The sequence below is a fragment of the Heterodontus francisci genome, chromosome 3 (genome assembly GCF_036365525.1).
Source record: "Heterodontus francisci isolate sHetFra1 chromosome 3, sHetFra1.hap1, whole genome shotgun sequence".
In the NCBI taxonomy this organism is placed as follows: domain Eukaryota; kingdom Metazoa; phylum Chordata; class Chondrichthyes; order Heterodontiformes; family Heterodontidae; genus Heterodontus; species Heterodontus francisci.
In genome coordinates, this window is record NC_090373.1 from 189789252 (window position 1) to 189802702 (window position 13451).

At 42.2% G+C, this 13451-nt stretch overlaps 1 protein-coding gene across 6 annotated transcripts in view; it reads left to right on the forward strand.

The window, feature by feature from the left end:
• Nucleotides 1-13451, forward strand: part of LOC137365261 (CSC1-like protein 2) — a 302640-nt gene that overhangs the window by 209995 nt on the left and 79194 nt on the right. For all 6 annotated transcript variants that reach the window (XM_068027917.1, XM_068027916.1, XM_068027921.1 and 3 more), the window contains 4 exons: nt 123-193; nt 4929-5009; nt 6139-6250; nt 7017-7150. In XM_068027917.1, coding sequence (XP_067884018.1) covers nt 123-193; nt 4929-5009; nt 6139-6250; nt 7017-7150 — 398 coding nt within the window. The remainder of the gene's footprint in view (nt 1-122; nt 194-4928; nt 5010-6138; nt 6251-7016; nt 7151-13451) is intronic.

Consider the following 13451-nt stretch of genomic DNA (forward strand, 5'->3'; position numbering starts at 1 on the left):
AGATGTAGATGAGTCACTCCAAGTCTAAATTGGAGATCAAATTGATGTGGTTGGAAATGTGGGCTAGGCTACTGTTTGAAATACTATTGAGTTGAGATTCTGGCAAATCTGTTTTTTTTTAGGTAAAACGCACTTTATTTATAACTGGATTATCAAAATATTCTGAATCAGAGAAAATAAAACAACACTTTCAGTAAGTACAATTTCAGCGATCTTACTATTAATGTAAATGGTGTTCTTTGAGGGGAAGGGCAAATAAAAAGAGGGCTGTGAAGAACAAGAGGACTATCAAGGTTATGAAATACAGTACCAGTAAACCCCTTGCCTTTTCAGTGCCGTTAATTATCTTGAACACCTTTCTAAGATCATCTCTCATCTCTCAAATGTTTTTTCAAACTGAAAAGCTGTTTCCCCAGTCTTTCCTCACAGTTCCGATCTCGAAGGATCAGTCTTTGGCTTTTTGCACAACCTCGAATAGTTAAATGGCTACCCTGTATCTCAGTAATCAGAATTGCACAGAGTATTGGTGTAATCAGAGCACTAAACAGTTTAAACATGACCTTGTCTGTCTTGTATCTACTGTTTTGTGTACTTGGGTCAGCAATCTGATTTCTTGTCTGAAATGGTTGGGCATATTGAGTGCCAAGTCTGCCATTAGTTTGAGTACCAGTTGAGCAGCCTTCCTTCCTACGTGCAGCACTTTATGCCCTTCTGCATTAAATTTCGTCTGTCTTTGTTCTGCTGATGTGTATTTTGCTCAACTTGTATTGCCAAGCTGCCCATAGTTTAGTTTGGTTTGATCTGCAAATTTGACCAATTTGCATTGAGTTTCTGCATCCAAGTCATGATTAGAAACAGTAGTAGCCCCAACACCTGTTCCTGGCCATTCCACTCAGGACATCCCATTTCTCTTCCCCCTCTGCCCTGGTATAACTCCTATCTACCCTTGAGCCAATTTCTTATCCATTCACAGCATTTACCCCGAATCTCCGCAACTTTAACCTTAACTAATAGCCTTTCATTTGGACTTGCATAAAATGTCATTTGGGGGTTTTAGCCTTTTTACTGTACTCTTGGGTTATCAATTCCACAAAAACAAAATTTTAAACTTGGCAAGGATATACCTTTAGAAGGCTGAAATCTAAACGAAGGATCCAGATAGTTTATATGTAATACAGTGGATACATGGGACTGATTACAGAGCTGGAATATAATCATAGACCAGTACAGCAGAGAAGCAGATCCATTCGGCCTTTAAAGACTGCACTGGCGCTTTTGAAGAGCAATCCAGTTAGATCTACTCCCCTATTTTTCCCCAAATCCCTGAAACTTTTCCTCCTCCAAGCATTTAACCAATTCCCCTTTTGAAGACTACAGTTGAACTTGGATCCATCACCCTATCAGACAGTGCATTCCAAGCCTGAGCCTGTCATTGGTTAAAAAAGTTTTCCCTCATATTGCCTCTGGTTCTTTTGCTAATCTGGCCAATTACCGCCCCATCAGCCTACTCTCAATCATCAGTAAAATGATGGAAGGTGTCAAAAACAGTGCTATCAAGCAGCACTTGCTTAGCAATAACCTGCTCAGTGACACTCAGTTTGGGTTCTGCCAGGGCCACTCAGCTCCTGACCTCATTACAGCCTTGGTTCAAACATGGACAAAAGAGCTGAACTCGAGGTGAGAGTGACTGCCCTTCACATCAAGGCAGCATTTGACCGAGTATGGCATCAAGGAGCCCTAGCAAAACTAAGGTCAATGGGAATTGGGGAAAACTCTCTGCTGGCTGGAGTCATACCTTGCGCAAAGGAAGATGGTTGTGGTTGTTGGAGGTCAATCATCTGAGCTCCAGGACATCACTGCAGGAGTTCCTCAGGGTAGTGTCCTAGGCCCAACCATCTTCAGCTGCTTCATCAATGACCTTCCTTCAATCATAAGGTCAGCAGTGGGGATGTTCGCGGATGATTGCACAATGTTCAGCACCATTCGTGACTCCTCAGATACTGAAGTAGTCCATGTAGAAATGCAGCAAGACCTGGACAATATCCATCTCCTGAATCTAACCATCTCCCCTTGACATTCAATGGTATTACCATCGCTGAATCCCCCACTATCAACATCCTAGGGGCTACCATTGACCAGAAACTGAACTGGAGCAGCTATATAAATACCATGACTACAAGAGCATGTCAGAGGCTAGGAATCCTGCGGCGAGTAACTCACCACCTGACTCCCCAAAGCCTGTCCACCATCTACAAGGCACAAGTCAGGAGTGTGATGGAATACTCTCCACTTGCCTGGATGGGTGCAGCTCCAACAACACTCAAGAAGCTTGACACCATCCAGGACAAAGCAGCCCGCTTGATTGGCACCCCATCTACAAACATTCACTCCCTCCACCACCGACGCAAAGTGGCAGCAGTGTGTACCATCTACAAGATGCACTGCAGCAATGCACCAAGGCAAAAAAAAAAATCACCTTAAATCTGTGCCTTCTGGCTATCAGTGCTTCAGCCATTGGAAAACCTCTTTAGTCATTCTACTAAGCCCTTCCTGACTTTAAACACCTGTCCTCTTATCTCTTAGCCTTCTCTTATCTAAGGAGAACAATCCCAGCTTCTACAGTCTGTCCACATAACTGTAATCTCTCATCCCTGGAACCATTCTAGTAAATCTCTGTACTCTGTCCAAAACCTTTACGTCCTCTCTAAAGTGCAGTGCCCAGAATTGGACGTTGGGGCTGCACTAGTGTTATATCGGTTTAGCATAACTTGATGGCTTTTGTATTCTATGCCTCTGTTTATGATGCCCAAGATCCCATATGCTTTATTAGCTACTTTATTAATCTGTCCTGCCACCTTCAAAGATTTGTGCACAATCTCCCAGATCCCTCTTTGTCTGTGCCCCCTTTAAAATTGTACGTTTTAGCATGTATTCTCTCTCATTGTTCCTACCTAAATGAATCAGCTTGCACTTTTTTCTGTATTGAAACTCATCTGCTACGTGTCTTCCTATTCCACCAGCCTGACTATGTTCTTTTGAAGTCTATTACAGAATCACAGAATTGTTACAGCATTGGTGGCCACTCAGCCTGTCATATCTGCACCAGCTCTCCGAAAGAGAGTTTACCTAGTGCCACTCCCTGGCCTTCTCCCCGTAGTCATGCATATTCTTCCTTTTCAGATAATCCAATTCCCTCTTGAATGCCTCGATTGAATCTGCCTCCACCACACTCTCAGGCAGTGCGTTACAGATCCTACCCACTCGCTGCACAAAAAAGTTTTTCCTCGTGTCGCTATTTCTTCTTTTTCCAATTATCTTAGATTTGTGCCCTCTTACTCTCGATCCCTCCACCAAAGGGAATAGTCTTTCCCTATCTACTGTTACAGCCAAGGCAGGAGGAGTGCACTGTCTTCCTCTGGTTCCACTTACATACAAACATATGAATTAGGAGCAGAAGTAGGCCATTTGGCCCTTCAAGCCTGCTCTGCCATTCAATTAGATCATGGCTGATCGTTTGTGTCTCGATGTTGGGAAACAGCTGGTCCCAATGTTGGCGCCTGTCAGCTGTGGAACTGACTTCCAAATTTTTTTAAAAGCCAGTATGAAAGAAAAAGACAATGAGAAATTTCTCATCTCCAGTCACGGACCCCTGGTGAGGATGAGGAACGGCCCTGGGTACAGTTTACATCCGCGGGCCGGTTGGAAACATTTGTGGGGGCCGTATGTTGGACGACCCTGTTGTAGATGGTAGACGCCGCTGCCACTGTGTGTCAGCGGTGGAGGAGTTGGATGTGATGCCGATCAAGCAGGCTGCTTTTTCCTGGATGGTGTCGAGCTTCTTGAGCGTTGGAGCTGCACTCATCCAGGCAAATGGAGAGTATTCCATCACACTCCGACTTGTGCCTTGTAGATGGTGGACAAGCTTTGGGGAGTCAGGAGGTGAGTTACTCACTGCAGGATTCCTAGCCTCTGACCTGCTCTTGTAGCCACAGTATTTATTTGGAACTCTATATATAGAACATCAACTGCACAGCCCTCATCCACCTTCTGTTAACCTCATTAAAAAACTCAATCAAGTTAGTGAAGCTTGATTTTTCCTGAACAGATCCATGCTGGCTCTCCTTTATTAGTCCATGCTTCTCCAAGTGGCTGTTAATTTTCTCCTGGTTTATTGTTTTTAAAATTTTTCTCACCATTGTCATTAAACTGCTGTGTAGTTGCCAGGTTTATCCTTTCCACTTTTTTGAACAAGGGCGTAATTTAATCCATCCGTCCTCTGGCACTACCCCTGTATTTTGGGAGGATTGGAGAGGTTCAGATGGCTTATGTACTTCAATTGATTATTATTGATACCTCACAGTGATTACAGGGCTGGAATCTAATCATGGGGTTTTAGGGCGGCGCAGTGGTTAGCACTGCAGCCTCACAGCTCCAGCGACCCAGGTTCAATTCTGGCTAATGCCTGTGCGGAGTTTGCAAATTCTCCCTGTGACCGCGTGGGTTTTCGCCGGTTGCTCCGGTTTCCTCCCACAGCCAAAGACTTGCAGGTTGATAGGTAAATTGGCCATTATAAATTGCCCCTAGTGTAGGTAGGTGGTAGGGAAATTGAGGGAAGGTGGGGATGTGGTAGGAATATGGGATTAATGTAGGATTAGTATAAATGGGTGGTTGATGGTCGGCACAGACTTGGTGGGCCTGTTTCAGTGCTGTATCTCTAAATTAAATAAAAATAAATAAAATAAATGGTTGGTGTATATAATATTTGGATACCTGGGAGTGAGTACAGGGCTGGAATCTAATGGCGAATATTTACATTAGTCCGGTGAAAACTTAAGTAAGTTTGAATTTTGAAACAATGCAATGCACATCACATTATACTAGAAGCGGTGATATTGGTGTTTCATTAACTGATGCTATGTTCTTTGCAGAGAAGCTTACCCAGACTGCACTGTTTACGAAGCCCGACTCTGCTACAATGTGGCAAAGCTGATGCGCCTCGATGCAGACAGGTAAGTAACCCTTCTTTCTCTTGTGTTAGGATGGTAATTAATACCCTGCTCCTTCATTGCTTTATTCATGTTATTTTTGCTATTTTTGTTGCTGGTTATTTTCCTAAAATATACTTGGGATGACTAGGATGTTGCATAGGAATGTACCGGACAGACATAACCATTTTAGTTCATATGACCAGCCCCAGAATTCAAGAAACATAACCCACAGTTCGCTACCTATATCGGTTGTTTAATTTTATTTCCAAATGCTTGTCTTAACTTCCTATCAAAATTACTGATGTTAAAAGCCTTATCGCCTCCTTGTACAGACTATTTTAAGCATTCACCAGTTTCTTTGGGTGAAGCGGTCATCTGTCTAGTCACCTCACTTGAGTTTCGTTCTATGTCCTCTTGTTGCCATTCTCTGGCCATGGTTAACAGTTTCTCCAGGTTCATTTGATGCCATTAACAATCTTGGAATACCTCAGCAAGATGTTCTATAGTGTAGACTCTGCTTCTTAGTCTCTGCTTGTAACTTAGGGGTCTGGTCAGACAAGTAGCACTTTGCACCATTTCCTGTGCCATTAAGATAAAATTATCAGACTTCCAGATTTGGATGCACCAATGCCATGTGTAGGCTCAGTATTATATCCTGACAAGGCAGCATTAATTGCCCACCCTTAGTTGCCCCTGATGGCATTAAGAGTCAGCCACATAGTGTGGGATTGGAATCGCAAGTAGGCCCAGATCAGGCTGGCAGGTTCCCTTCCTTGAAAGGCAGTAGTGAGCCAGTTGGCTTTTTATGATGATCCAGCAGGTTTTGTAGTCATTTTTCCTGGTGCTGGTACACAAATTACAAATGTAAGTTCACTTTCATAGCTTCCCATAGTTGCACTCCTGGCCTCTGGGTTACCAGTTCAATACTATAGCCTCTACATAAGTACCCTTATGTGCCGACCATTCTCCGTCTGCAGCGAAAATTTAGTGAGGGTCCGACTGTAGTGTGAAGTGAAGCTCAGTGAGTGATAATTAAAGTTGCTAGTTTTCTCAGTTAAGGTGGAATAGCTGTCTATACCAGTAGGAGATCATGCTATTGGGTCTGCAGCTTTATCTTTGCACATTTTTTTATTAAATACTGTTATTACAGGCGAAAGGCTGAGCGTAGTCGGATCTACTATTCAAAAGAAGAAACACCTGTAATGATTAATCCCAAGCCCTGCGGTCAGCTGTGCTGTTGTGTTGTTAAAGGCTGTGAGCAGGTATGTGAAGTGATTTTAATAAAAGAACTGGTTCTCATTTCATTGATGAACTTTCCTATGAATCTAGAATGTGTCAGTAGATAATGAGCCAAAACTGCTATGGAAATCATGTTAGGAAATCTTGGACAGTACCTGGATCCCTGAGATTTTTATATTAATTTGTTTTTTGTGGGATGTGGACATCGCTGGCTAGGCCAACATTTATTGCCCATCCCTAATTGCCTTGAACTGAGTGGCTTGCTAGGCCATTCCAGAGGGCATTTTATGAGGCAACCACATTGCTGTGGGTCTGGAGTCTCATGTCGGCCAGACCAGGTAAGGACAGCAGATTTCCTTCCCTAAACGACAGATGGGTTTTTACAATAATCGACAATGGTTTCATGGTCATCATTAGACTAGCTTTGATTCCAGATTTGTTAATTGAATTCACATTTGACCATTTGCCATGGTGGGATTTGAACCCTCTTCCCCAGAGCATTAGCCTGGGCTCTGGATTACTAGTCCAGCGACATTACCACTATGCCACTGCCTCAAATGGCAGTGTGTTTACATAATGCGATCTATTCTTTTCTTACTAGCATTGGTGAATTCATGTTCGTGGGATCGGGTGGGGTGCAGAACTTGCTTGGGTTTTATTTTTCTATAAATTGACAGCTTTAATAATGTGCGTAATTCTAAAGCAACAAGCCTAAAAATGCCAAAGCACTTTGTGCTTTTCTTGGCCTTCTCTTGTTTCTGGTAATAGAGAAAGTTTTTCTTTCCACAGGAAAATGCAGTGGAATATTACACTAAATTAGAACAAAAACTGAAGGAGGAGTATGTAAAAGAAAAGGAAAAAGTGTACGTGAAACCACTTGGTATGGCTTTCGTAACTTTCCACAATGAAGCTGCAGCAGCTCGGTGAGTCAAGCTTACAGATCTGAGCATTAAAGACAGACTCCAAACCCAAAGAAAGCGTATGCCAGTATTCTCTGGTTACACTGGTGTTTGGAAAAGATGGGAAGTTCAAAAAAAAATGGCAGATGTAAATGGTGGCTGACAGCATGATATGAGAGCAGTAATGCAGTCTTCATAGATAACCAGGAACAGTTTCAGAACAAAAATGAACTGGTTCAGGAAGATTTGGCTGAATCTGTGGAGAGAGAAAACTGAAAGGTCTCTGACCTGAAACGTTAACTCTGCTTCTGTCTCCACAGATACTGCCAGACCTGCTGAGTCTTTCCCAGCATCTGCAGTATTTTGCTTTTGGTAGAGGAAGGACTGGCTACTCCCAAGCTAGGGAGGAATAAAGAGACTTATGAAGAGGTAACTGTTAAGAATTGTTTAAAGGAGATGGGTGGGCAGAGGGCAGGAAGGAAAGAAGATCCAAGATGAGAGAGATATTGGGGGAGCGGTGGGGAGTAAAGATCACAGGCGAGCATGGGTATGACCCAGAGAACCATCATGAACTGGAGACTAGGACTAACCAAACACTTGGGGATTTGAAGGGCATAGATCTATATTAAAATACAAAACACACAAATGTTATAAGATGCCAGAACTGGAAACCTTTGCAGCAGTAGCAACTATGATGTAGTCAGAATATCAGAGATCTAGCTGAATAATGAGAGTGGAAGTGAATGCAACATTCAGGAGTTTTGACCATTCAAAAAAGAGTAGTTAGGTCACAGCTGGAATACTGTGTACAGTTCTGGTCGTCACACTGTAGGAAGGATGTGATTGCACTGGAGAGGGTGAAGAGGAAATTCACCAGGATGTTGCCTGGGCTGGAGCATTTCAGCTATGAAGAGAGACTGGATAGGCTGGGGTTATTTTCCTTAGGGCAGAGATGGCTGAGGGGGGACCTGATTGAGGTGTACAAAATTATGAGGGGCATAGATAGGGTAGATGGGAAGAAACTTATTCCCTTAGCGGAGGTGTCAATGACCAGGGGCATAGATTTAATGTAAGGGGCAGGAGGTTTAGAGGGGATTTGAGGAAACAAAATTTCATCCAGAGGGTGGTTGGAATCTGGAACACACTGCCTGAAGGGGTGGTAGAGACAGATACCCTCTCAACATTTAAGAAGTATTTAGATGAGCACTTGAAACGCCATAGCATACAAGGCTATGTGCCAAGTGCTGGAAAATGGGATTAGAACAGATAGGTGCTTGATGGCTGGCACGGACATGATGGGCCGAAGGGCCTGTTTTTGTGCTGTATAATTCTATGACTCTGAGAGAAAAGAGAAATATCCCTATCATGTCAGGGACATCTTGAGAAGTAAACAAAGCTAGTCCTGTGAAAGGAGGCAAGTTATAGAATTACATTCTCTCTAGTAAATGTCTCTAAATGAAATAATCCAAGCTAACAGTTGGGGTATATTACAGACCCTCAGACTAGCAAAAAGGAGGACAAAATGATTGGAGAATATTAGTACCATAAAGTTATTTTAACTGAAAGCTTCAATCAATCAATCTGCGAAACACAAATGTTGTATCAAATAAAAACAAGAAATGCTGGAAATACTCAGCAGGTCTGGCAGCATCTGTGGAGAGAGAAGCAGAGTTAACGTTTCGGGTCAGTGACCCTTCTTCAGAAGTTATAATATCAACTTGGTATATGTGATTCTCAGTTTTACAGTCCATGTACATCATGAATGGCATATATATAAATGACCTGGACTCGCGTGTACAGGGAATAATTTCAAAGTTTGCAGATGACAAAACTCAAAAGTAGTAAACAGTGAGGAGGATAGCAGCATGACTCAGGAGGACATAGACTGATGCAATTTAACATAGAGAAGTGTGAATTGGTGCATTTTGTTAGAAAGAATGAGGAGAGACAATATAAACTAAATGGTACAATTTTTTTTTAAATGCAGGAATAGCGACACTTAGGGGTATATGTACACAAATCTTTGTAGGTGTCAGGACAGTTTTATAAGGTTGTTCATAAAGCCAATCAAGTATGCTTTTTTTAACTGGCATATAGTACAAAAGCAATGAAGTTATGCTAAATCATTATAAACTACTGGTTCTGCCACAGTTGGAGTATTGTGTTCAATTCTGGCATCACACTTTAGGAAGGTTGTGAAGGACTTGGGGAGGAAACACAGAGGATTTACTGGAATGGTATTGGAGTTGAGGGACTTCAGTTACAAGAGGAGACTAGAGAAGCTGGGATTGCTCTCCTTTGAGTAGGGAAGGTTATGGGGGGATTTAACAGAGGCATTCAATATCTTGAAGAGTTTGATAGAATAAAGAGAAGCTGTTTCCACTGGCTTAAGGGTCAGTAACCAGACAACACAGATTTAAGGTAATTAGCAAAAGAACCAGAGGTAGGAGGAGAATTACCTTTACGCTGCAAGTTATTATATGGAATGATCTGAAAAGGCAGTGGAAGCAGATTCAGTAGTAAATTTTAAAAATTGGATAAATACTTGGAGAGAAAATTGCAGAGCTATGGGAATGGGACTAATTGGATATCTACCAAAGAGCAGTCAGAGCCATAATGGCTTGACTCTTCTTTCTGTGCTATAAGATTTTAATGCAGTGCTTACCTGAATCTTGTATTGTAAAGGCTCCAGATGAGCAGGAAATGGAAGCACCCCTAGGGAGCAGTGACCACAATATGACCTAGGAGTCAGAAATATATCAGACGAGGAGTCCAGTCTATTTTAAGCTTTCAAAAGGCTAAATTCAATCAACGCTATTGATCAGTGGTACTACTCTCACTTGATTCCACTCTTACCTATCCGATTGTATTTCTTCCCACTCCCACACTATTGTCCTCTGAATCCCCAAAAGATCTGTCCATGGTTTCCTGACCAGCAGCCGCCCCCGGCCCTTCCTTATCTACATTCTGTCCCTTAATAGCATAATCTGGAAACTTCCACATGTACACTGGCTACACCCAGCTTTGCTGCTCCACCGCAACTTTCAGTTCCTCTACTGCCTCTGTTGTCAGACTACTTGTCCAATGTCAAATCTTGTTTGAGCTGCAATTTCCTCTACCTAAATGTTGGTAAGATTAAAGCCATCATCTTTCACCCCACCACAAGCTCCATACTCATGCTATGAACATCATCGCCTTCTGCAGCTACTTTTCCGGCTAAACCACAATAGTGAGGTAGTCAGTCACTACCTAGTGAAGAAACTTTCTGCTCAATAACAATGGCGCACAGTAACTAAACAGATTGTTTGCAACTTCAGTTCCCTATTCAACTCCATGTACTCTTAATCAAAAAGTCTTCTGCCACCGCACCCCATCACCTCACATTTAAAAATTCTCTTCCTTGTGTTTTCATTCCGTTCATGGCCTCACCCTCCTTTTATCTGTAACCTGATCCAGGCTAAGGAGGTTAAAGGACTCAAAACAATTGCCAAGAACAGATGATGTTTATCCTAGAGTGCAGAAAGACTAGAGAGATGATGTGTAAAGCACTGAAAATCATTGAGAGTCACCGTACACTGGGGAAGTACTAGTAAATTGGAAGCAGGCCATGTGGTGTCCATATTTAAAAAAGGGGATAAAACGAACCCTTGTTACGACTGAGGCAGGAGGAGTGCACTGTTCTTTAATCCCACTTCTCCACAGGTCGCAACATCAATACATTTTCCCACTTACAGAAACAGTCTATAGATACTCTGTCCCCAGAATAAAGCACACCAACCAGGTTTCTTTAATATACAACAAAATTATCCATTTATTATAAACCAAGTCTTAACCAATAATGAAGTAAATATATACGTGAATTGAAATATTAAAGCCCCTTATTTTTATCCTAGCCCTCACACATATATATAAAACCAGTTAACCATGAAAAAAGGGATTTTTGTTCATAGCCATTACAAAGAAATAGAATTTTTAAAAAACTTGTACTGAAGAGAAGTGATGAAAGTCTTTTGCTTTGGCGAGGTGTCCCAAAGTTGAATAAGTGGCTGCCACTAGGAATCTTTCCAGGTGATGTCGATGAACAGTCTGTTTTGGGTAGGTGTTCAAAAAAATTCAACTACAGAAGGCTTCACATAGGTCTTCCATCAGGTGTGCAGCAACAAAGGTTTCAGTTCTCTCATATTCGATGCAAGGTTTCTGCACACATTCAGGATTTCTTCAAAAAATACAGTAGGCAACAGTACAACTTCATACAGGCTTTTGTTTTTCAAGAGCAAGGATTCTTCAAAGAGAGGCAACAGTTGTCTGGATTTTCTTCTGGTAGGTCCATAAACAAACTCCATCTGCCTCTTTTAGTCCAAAACCCAGCTGTCTTTTAATGGTTCAAAATGAAACCAACATTTTTCCAGGCAAGTCCTATGATCATAAATCCTGTCTTGTCACAACACAAACCCCCTTCTATGTTTACTTGAAATCATGTGCCTTCCAGTAATAATTTGTTTACTGATCAACCTTTTGTCGACCTTCCTTTTTTTAAAAAAAAAACCCCACAATATTCAAACTCCAGACGATTCCATGTCCATGAAATCCTTTTCAGTTTTTAAAATATCGGTTCTCAAGTTTTAACAAAAAATGGAAACCCGCATAACACAATGGAAAGTGCAAACCCATTCATTTTCCCTTCATTCTGTGTAAAATGGTGGAATTATTAGAGGTAAAATTGAGGGTAACCTGTACAATACTTACCTAATATATATAGCAACCAACGTGCATTCAGAAAGGAGAAAATCTTGCCTGAGAATTTCGTCAAGGAATTAACGTTCCATTGAAACTGTAGTTAAACCCCAAGCTGTAGTGTATTTAAACTTGCAAAATACATTGAACAAAATCTCATGAAAAGCTATTGATCAAACTCAAAAGGTATGGAGTTTCAGGGTAATTCTGGGAATGGATAAGAAACTGGCTGATAGGTAGAAAAGTGAGAATACTGCAGAGTTTTGTCTGAGGAGGTGGGGGAGTCCAGGGCTCAGTTTTGGGACCACCTACTGTTTCCCATTTTTGGAAATGGCCTGGGCTCGAACTCACTGCCACGTGATTAAATTTACTAATACCAAAGTTTTGGCAGAGGAATCGGCTCAGTTTGAGTTAAATGACTACCTGGGCAAATAACTAGCAGGTGAAATTTAATGCAGGTAAGTACATAATTGTTTGGAAGGGAAATGAGCAACACTCTTAATTCATGAATTGATGTAGCTAAGGCTAGAAATTGGCTGAGGATCTTGGACTCAATGATTTATTTTTTATTTAGTGATACAGCACTGAAACAGGCCGTTCGGCCCACCGATTCTGTACCAACCATCAACCACCCATTTATACTAATCCTACATTAATCCCATTACCCTCTCAAATCCCCACCTTCCCTCAATTCCCCTACCACCTACCTATACTAGGGGCAATTTATAATGGCCAATTTACCTATCAACCTGCAGGTTTTTGGCTGTGGGAGGAAACCGGAGCACCCGGTGAAAACCCACGCGGTCACAGGGAGAACTTGCAAACTCCACACAGGCAGTACCCAGAAACGAACCCGGATCGCTGGAGCGGTGAGGCTGCGGTGCTAGCCACTGTGCCGCCCTGAATAAGCGTATAAGCAATGCAGAAGAGCAGAATAATATTTGACTAGCACAAATGGAGCCATCACGAAGGAATTTTATAAGCAACTGAATTAAAATGTAAACAAATGAGTGCGGGACCGCTTTGAGATATCAGGGAAGCGATGGCGTAGTGGTATTGTCACTGGACTAATAACCCAGGGTTTTGCTTTGGGGACATGGGTTTGAATCCCACCACAGCAGAAGGTGGAATTTGAATTCAATTAATAAATCTGGAATTAAGTAACTAGTCTAATGGTGACCATGAAACCATTGTCGATTGTTGTAAAAACCCATCTGGTTCACTAATGTCCTTTGGGGAAGGAAATCTGCTGTCCTTACTTGGTCTGGCCTACATGTGACTCCAGACCCACAGCAATGTGGTTAACTCTTAGATGCCCTCTGAAATGGCCTAGCAAGCCACTCAGTTGTATCTAACCGCTACAAAGTCTATAAAAAGGAATGAAACCGGACGGACCACCCGGTATCGACCTAGGCACCAGAAATGACAATGGCAAATCCAGCCCTGTCGACCTTGCAAAGTCTTCCTTACTAACATCTGGGGGCTTGTGCCAACGTTGGGAGAGCTGTCCCACAGACTAGTCAGGCAATAGCCTGACATAGTCATACTCACCGAATCATACCTGACAGACAATGTCCCAGACACTGCCATC